General features: G+C 40.9%; 1 protein-coding gene across 1 annotated transcript in view; it reads right to left on the reverse strand.

The window, feature by feature from the left end:
- LOC112137391 (choline transporter-like protein 2) overlaps positions 1-4689 on the reverse strand; it is a 27615-nt gene extending 22926 nt beyond the window's left edge. The window contains exon 1 of the mRNA XM_024259702.2: positions 4503-4689. Within this exon, the coding sequence (XP_024115470.1) occupies positions 4503-4539 (37 nt within the window). The 5' untranslated portion in view covers positions 4540-4689. The remainder of the gene's footprint in view (positions 1-4502) is intronic.
- Between the last annotated feature and the right edge of the window lie 4154 nt (positions 4690-8843).

The following is an 8843-nucleotide window of genomic DNA, read 5'->3' on the forward strand; positions in this document are numbered from 1 at the left end:
ACATCCAAAAGGTGCCGAAAAGTTTCCTGTTCTTAGCTGACAGCAGTGATACCTGGTGTGTTCTTCTGCTGCTGTAGTCCATCTGCATAAAGGTTGTTGTGTGTTCAGAGATGTTCTTCTGCAGACCTCGGTTGTAACCAGTGGTTATTTGAGTTCCTGTTGTCTTTCTATCAGTTGGAACCAGTCTGAACATTCTCCCTTGACCTCTGACATCAACAAGACATTTCCACCCACAGAACTGCAGCTCTGGATATTTTCTCTCTTCCTGACCATTCTCTGTAAACCCTAGAGATGGTTGTGGGTGAAAATCCCAGTAGATCAGCAGTTTCTGAAATACTCAACCCAGCCCGTCTGACACCAACAACCAAAATCACTTCAATCACCTTTCTTCTCCATTCTGATACTCAGTTTGAGCTGCAGCAGATCGTCTTGACCAGGAGTGTCAAACTCAATCAAACAGGGGCCAAAATTCATAACACACCTTAGGTCGCGGGCCGAACGGGATAAACATTTATTAAACACTCTAAAACGACATTTTTAAAACTTTAAAAAAGTAACTTTTTACCATAACTATGAATAAAAACAGGTAGGAATATTTTTTCAGATAAATCAACTTAAACATTAAATAACTTTCAATATTTCACTCTCCATAAAAATATATTTTGTCAAAATTATACAAGTTAGAAATAAGCGCAAGATAACATCGGTCCATTAATAACAATAAAATAAAATGATCGTGATCCCCGGGCCTTGACTTTGACACATGGTCGAGACCATGTCTGCATGTCTAAATGCATTGAGTATCTGCCGTGTGATTGGCTGATTAGAAATTTGTGTGAACGAGCAGCTGGACAGGTGTACCTAACAAAGTGGCTGGTGAGTACATATATGTTCATCTGTGTGTTCATTAAAGTCAGGGCGTGGTGAACCCATTCGTCTGTGATTAGCCTCACTTCAGTTTAGGGTAAATTTTAAATTCTTTTAGAACAAAAAATGCAGAAGAAATTACAGTAAATGGCCAGGAAAAGAATCAGTGCAGAAGTGGGGTGAAATGCAGAATTTACTGCAATACGATAAAACAAAATGTTTTCAGTTATTCTGCACAAGAATTTTACTGGTTATTGTAAAAAAAAGACACAGTTCCTTTTCTGCACAGCTGCAGAAGAACGCTGGGCTTCTGGGGCTCAGAGGTCTGGGAGAGGTTTTTACGGATGGTGACGAATGTTTAAAGACCCACTCTGATGAAAATTGTGTCTTTGGTTTTTTTTAACACGCTCTTGCGGGGGGTTTTTCTGATAATAGAGGACATGTATGAAGCAAATTAAGCTAACATTGTATTTGTGAATACTTCTTTATTAAAATTGTGGTGAAACAGAAGAAAAAGACTGTGTAAAAGAAGCTTGTAGCTGTAATGTACAAACTACAATCGGTGGATCAGTCTCTCTGCTCCGCTCCATTCCGATACATCCACTGTCAGACAAATAGATCCATGAACATCCTAAAACTATGGTCTGAGGAAGCAGTTCGAGCCGCTGCAGAAACCACATTACAGAGGAGCTGCTCTGGACACAGGAAGCAAAAACGCCTTTTAGTCTGAAGAGGATCCATCTGCTCCAACATGGCTGTCCAGAGATTTGTCAGTATGTGAGCTAATGTGTTGTTGTTTGTTGTCTGTTTTCATTCCATCTGTTCAAATCCATCCATTTCTGAGCATTTCTCTGAAAGATTGGCCAGTGGGACAGACATCTCCAGGAGATCCCCATCAGAGAGCTTTCTAAAGACGCTGCATTTATAGAAAGCTTCACTGAGCGTCTTCACTTACTGTTTGAATCCCTCACTCACCGATCAATGAAAACCTACACCGCCTGGCTGTGGCTGGATCAATGGATCAATGATGGACAGAGTGGGTGAAGGAGTGGCTGGACAGATACATGAGCTGCTCAGGCTAAAGATGGTTGTTCTCTTAGATGTAGGGTTGTTGGTTTGATCCCAGCAACCAACTAAAGTACCCTTAGGCCACAGGGGAGTCGCTGAACCTGGAAAGTCTAGAGATGATGGAGATGGGATTGGGAGATTGGGAGGCGCACGTGTGAGTGTGTGATGATGTCATGTGATTCTCTCATGGGCCCTTGGGGGATATCAGATGAGCTTCTTCCGCCCCACTCTAATGGGTAGGTTAGTGGCTACTGTGGTCACGCGTGTGCATGAAGGGTGTGGGTGTGTGTGTGTGCATAGGGTGTGGGGCATAGGTTTTGTTACTTGTGCATGTAGTGTGTGTGTTGAGTGTGTTCCTTGGGGTGTCTGTGTGTGGGGTGTGTGTTTTGTTGTTTGTGTGTGTGGGGTGTGTGCGCGTAAGACATGTGCATGGAGGCATGTAGCGTGTGCATGATGCGTATGTTTTGTTACTTGAGCGCGGACGTGTGAAGTGAGGCATGTGAGTGGGAAGTGTGTTGTGTGTTTTGTTACTTGTGCATGTAGCGTGCGTGTTTCTTGAGATGTCTGTGGGTTGTGTGTTTTGTGACTTGTAAACGTAGGGGGTGTTGCGCGTGCAAGGAGGCATATGTATGGTGCGTGTTTTGCTCCTTGTGCATGCGATGTGTGTGAGGTGTGTGCATAGGGCGTGGTCATTAACTGTATATAAGAACTGGACAGAGCAAGCCCCTCTACTTCCGTGTTCCATATAGGAAGTACCACTGGGTTTCAAAAAGGCCAAAGTCCCATTGACTTACATTGAGAAACAGACAGTTATTTCTCAGTCATTTCATATCTCAGAATAATCATTCTTGCATTATAATCCTATTTTTTTAAGATATTTCTCTTTATCACCAGTTATTTAAGTTATGAACTGACCAATCAGATGCCTCAGTTAAAGCATGTAGCTCCCGTTGCCCCCGCCTCAATGTTTGATTGACAGATTCCTTCGAGCCGCTTTCACTGGGAGAGGTGTGGCCTTCCAAAAAGCTGAACAAGCTCACTCCTGATTGGTTGACAGTACTTTCTCTAAAAACATGACTCAAACTGACTCGGACAAATCGCTGTTGAGGGGCGGCAATCGGTTTCAATATGCTGGTAGACGTATCAAGAAGGCTCTGGCTTGATTTTGCAAGGCTGAAGGTAATGCATTTCCTATGAGGGATCTAAATGCTTTCTATGTCCAGTTTGTACTTATACAGTCAATGCGTGTGTGCATGGAGGTGTGTGTGTTAAGCTGCTTGTGTGCAGACGTGTGTGGGAGGAATGTGTTTTGTTACCTGTGCATGGTGTGTGTGTAGCAGGAAGGCGGTGTGTTGTTCTTCCTCACAGAAACCGTTCTTACCAAGGATGCTGGGAACGCCGTAGGCCTGAGAGTGTTGTGTGACCCTCCAGTCTCTGTTAGAGCTCAGACTCTTTCAGACGACTTTATAAGACTCCCTCCATGACGTGTCAATCTTTCACATTTGCAGTTGTTATGGAAGCTCCAGATCCTACAGCAGGAGGTCTGGTCTCCAGACTTCCTGCAATGGGTTTTCTCCATGCACATGCAGAGCCTGGTGTTGTCAGGAAGCTTCTGCAGAGCGTTCTCTGTGTGACTCAAGCAGATAAAGCTGATCACAGAGCAGGCTGCAGAGGGTCTGCGACACCAGCTCCAAGGGGAGGAGCTTCTGCTGCCAGGACTTGTCCCAGGACTTGTCACCAGCACTCGTGAAGAGGCAGCTGCAGGAACTCTGGAGCTATTGACCTCTTCAAGCTTTATCAACAGGTCAAAAGAGCAATCGTTTCTGCCCTTTGAGACCAGAGTGGAGGAGGTGATGGAGGAGGAGATGTTTTCATGGCAACTAGAAAGCTTCCATCAGGCTGGAGGACTCAGAGATATTCTGATCACATCAGATCACCAAATCTAACTGCACCAGTCATCTACTGCAATCTTAAATATAAGCAGAGACAAAACCTAATAGGATTTGACGTGAAAGGAGAAAGATGTGAGGAGGAGGAGGCCTTCAAAGAGCAGCTTCAGAGTTTGTGGTTTTCCTGCTCCTCTGCTGACATGACTACCGCCAGAACAGCGGTGGTTAAGGAAAGTTCATGACTCCACAGTCCGGCCTGAGGAGGCCCGCTGGGGGCCGGGGAGGGGCGGGTCTCTGCCACTGCTGTCTGCAGCATCATCTGTGAGGAGAACATCTGCCAGCAGCTGCAGACTCCTTCAGTCTGGACATGACATCACGTGCTGAGGAGAAAGCACTGACTGAGCTGCAGCTTGGTTTGGTTTTCCAAAATTCACCCAAAAGACGCTTCAAGAGAGTCAACGGGGGGAGGGGCGGGTTTTAAACCCCTTTTTTCGGACAGAGGAACCAGAATGGAGTCCGGGTGTGGAGGATGAGGATGTGAAAGCCCGCTGATCCGCACAGACCCGCGCGGTCCACACCCATCTTCCACGCAGGCTTTGTTTCCATGCCACCGCGCGCGCGACAGAAACCCTCCCAGATCGTCGAGAAAGGGAGCAGCACGCGCTCCTCTAGTCTTACCGTATTTGGAGTCTTGGTTTTTCTCCTCGAGCTCCATTCTCGAACCCGCTCGGCTCCCCGCTGCTGCTCAGACCTCAGACAGGACAGTTACCATGGAAATGACGAGAGAGAGAAAAATCGATCCCGGGGGCAGACCGCTACAGCCAGAGAGCCGAGACCAGCCCGAATGTGGGCGCCCGTGACGTCAGCTACGCTGGGAGGAGCAGGAGGCCAATCACAAAGCTCGGATTTTTGAAGGGCAGCTCTGTCAGCCAATCATATTCCTCCAAAACAAAACTTTCCTTTCCAGCTTTTGAAAATAATGACTGAGATCAAAATGGTTCAGAAAAAGATTAGAACAGACCAATACATATTGATATGGGATTATAGAACTTTTTATGTAAAATACATACATCATATTTGCTTACTTCATAAGTAAAAAAAATGTGTTCCTATAACATTTTTTTGCTACTTTACCACCAGAGATGTTGCTGGTGATGCCTAAACACAATTTTAGACACAAGTTTTCAACTGTTTATGCATCCAACATAATTCTAAGTGATTCTAAAGTGGAGAAAAGCAGCAAATTTGAAGAATCAACTGGAATTATGTTCCTAGACCATTGATAAATCAATAGTTGATTTGAATCAATAATAGATTAATAATCGATTAATAAAAGATATAAATCAATTCAGCACATAAAGCTAAAGTCTGCTAGCTGGATGCTTATGCGTAATGGAATTTATCATAGAACAGCTAATGCTAATGTTCGGTCGACCTAATCATACATTCTGACTAAATGAACATCTTTATAAACTCACAGACATGAACTTTACAAACTCTTTTAAGGAAAGATTTTTTTAAAGTAACCACTTGTGGTCTAAAACTGTGTTTGCTCATTCCTTCTTCTTCTTCTTCTTGAATAATGTGTACTTCTATAGCGTGATTGCCACCTAGTGTCCAAACTGAAACGTCCTCCAGGAGAAGCAGAACAATGTTTACATGTTAATGATCTGAACATTTTAGTTAGAACTTCTCCTTTAGAGAATCCATGTAACACTGGATGATATTAACAATCTCATTATTTCACTGATACATTTACAGTATGGGAACTGGATCAGATTAATATCAATATATTCAAAACATATATAGATTATTAATGTATTTTTAAAGAAATGTGTATAAATGTGTAAACTCAAAATTGAATTGAATTGAAAATCAGAATCAAAACGATCCAGGCTCTCATGAATCAATCGAATCTGGAAATTATTACCAAGATCCAGCCCTAGTTGAAGTGCTACGAGAAGTCACAGAATATCTACACGAAGGGTTAACATAAAAAGTGTCTCACTATAAGAAATATAAACCAAAGTAAACTAAACTTTCCCCATTGAATCTGTATGTTAATATAATTTTAACTTTCAAAAACATTGTCCCGTTCCTCCAAACCTGCATTCAAATCAAACCTGTGCAGCTTGATAACAGCTTTGCTATGAAACGGCCCTCATCTGTGGGAGACTTGTCCCAAATTTTCATCTCTTTTTCTGCTGCAACTCCAAACATTAAATGCCGGCCCACAGAGAAGGTCCCAGAAAACACAGAATATCACATTTCTTTGCATACTTTCTTTTGCTAAAAGCCATAAAGTGTCATGCGCACGTTTACTGGGAAAGAGATGAATAATTTAAAAGTATGAAATATAATCAGGTGTCTTTAGAACCTGTTCTGCTCAGCAGCTTTTAAAGTTTTCAACAGTATTATAATTTACTAAAAAGAGACTCGAGATTTCCTTTGGTATATATTATACATTTACCAACTTTGATGATGTTTTTATAATAGTTTATCAAACAATCTGACTTACTTTAGGTTTATTCTGGCAATTTCTTATTGGTTTTAAAGGTGTGATTGGGAACAGCATAAGGCTGAAGCTAACCTGAACACAAACCAGACTTTAAAGAGCTAAAGAAGAAAGAAAAATGTTTTCACTGCATTCAGAGCACAACACACTGCTGCTCTGCCAAAGATTGCATGAAAGGAATCGTAAGCAGGAGCATTAATGAAGCATCCTCAATAACACAGCCCCCCCACCACCCCCCACCCCCACCATCAGGAACATCCTTTTCATCCATTATTTCACTTTCACTTTCCACTTATTCCCTTTTGGGTGCATGGGGTTGCTGGAGCCTATCCTAGCCTACTTGGGTAAAGGCAAAGCACATCTTGGACGGATTACAAGTCCGTCACAGTCCAGCTGTTGACTGAGGACCCTGGCTATGCCCAGCATTGACTGGGATTGGTTCCAGAAACCCCTAAAGCAGGAGAGTTAAACTCAATCTTACAGGAGGCCAGAATCTAAAACCCACCGTAGGTCGCGGAGCGAACAGGATGAACATTTATTGAACACTCTAAAACTACATTTTTAGAACCTAACTTTTAGCATATGAATAAAAACAGGCAGGAATATAATTTCAGAATAAATCAACTTAAACTTTCAATATTTGACTGTCCACAAATATCTATTTTGTCAAAATTATACATGTTAAAAAAAACCTAAAGGTTAAAAGAAAAAAAACATTCATATTTCTTTACTTTTATGTCATTTTATAATAAAAATTACTCTAAAAAATAACATAAAAGATTTTGATCTCCATAAAATATAAAATATATCCAGTTAAAATGATGAATATGCTGCAGAACAAAACAAACAAAGCCTGGAAATAAGGATGTGTGCTTTTTAGCAAAAATAAATCAAATCATTACATTCTCTTGGTGTTTTGTCATCAGGCTGTTTTTCTCTTAGTTACTTTAACTGGTTATGATTATTTTTTTTCTGCACCATGAGTGAGAAGGAGAGGAGAGGATGATGACACCTTTGTGTGTTCCAAAAAAAAACTCTATAGATCATTAGAACTGACCTCTAAGTGAAGAAAAATAAAATGCACATAAACATCTTATAACACACACAAACAAACCCAACAGTTGCTGGGATAGGCTCCAGCATCCCCGAGACCCTGAAGGCGATAAAGCAGGTTTAGAAAATCTATTGATGGATGGATTGACTTGTGGGCCACAAAGGATTCTAAAACCTGACAGATGGACCGGACCACCAGATGTCGATGCGTGGAGTAAAAATACACTTTGTTTTGGATTGAAATGAATAAGCAGAACAATTTAGAGTTTTTACTCCACAATGTATGTTTTTTGTTGCCATTTTACTGAAGAACTTTCTAAGTAACGTACAGCGTCATCTTTGTGTAGACAGGAGAATTACAGGATAAATATAATTATTGATATAATGTATTCCAGTTCAGCAGGCCAGATTACATATCAACCTTTTAACAGTGGAGCTCCAGTGTTTATGGTATTTGATTCACTCTAACATTTCAACCGTTACCACGATAATTCCAGCAGATTTTAAAGGAGAAAAGCGGCTCGTACTTTCAACAAAACACATTCACACTAGCATTATCGTAGGTAATGCAACTTTTCTAGTTATATTTGAAACAGTGAGATCAAAACTTTATCCTTTGTGACAAAAAAGTTCATTTTCTGATGCTGATCTCCTTTGATTTAATCTTTTTTAACACCTGAAACTATTGGACAGAAGCTGCATGATTAATTAAAAGTTTAATAAACGATCATCTTCAATGTCTTTATTTTCAGTTAGTTTAAAGCTAATGATGATTAAGATGTGTGCTTTACATCCAGTTTACACACAACCTGATTAGTCAACTAATCAGAAAAAATAATCGGTGATTAGTCGATTATTAAAATTGTTTGTGGCAGCTCTAGTATAAACCAACATCAACAAGATCACCCCCTAGGAATAAACACAGCAGACAAAACAAAGTACAGCTGCAGGGATGTCAGAAACAGGTTACAAGAACTCCATGTTTGTGAGGAGAGAAGAAAAGAGGCTCACAGTCTCACAGACAGAGCGCCTCAGATCAGCTACAGTTCACACCTTCACATCAGTCTGCCCTCAGCTCCTTCATTCCATCCCACTGGACTGAAGGACCCGATTGTTCCAGCAATCCTTTCTTATTGCACCTTTGAGGGGAAATGTTACTGTCACACTCAAAACCTCACTCAGGTTTGCACATACAAACATATATTAGGGCTGGGAATTATTTAAAAAGAAATTAAGGAATTAATCGCATACCGGGGAAACATTAATTGCCATTAAATGCTTTTTTTTGTTACATTGTTTAGCAACCACTTATCTGCAAATAATCACAAAATGAAATTGAACTAAACACATTTAGAGCATTTATTTTTAATTAGTGCTGTCAGTCGATTAAAAAAAATATTCAGATTAATCAAACGTATGTGTGGTGATTAATCTCAGTCATAATGTTTTCC

The sequence above is a fragment of the Oryzias melastigma genome, linkage group LG1 (assembly GCF_002922805.2).
Source record: "Oryzias melastigma strain HK-1 linkage group LG1, ASM292280v2, whole genome shotgun sequence".
Classification (NCBI taxonomy): Eukaryota; Metazoa; Chordata; class Actinopteri; order Beloniformes; family Adrianichthyidae; genus Oryzias; species Oryzias melastigma.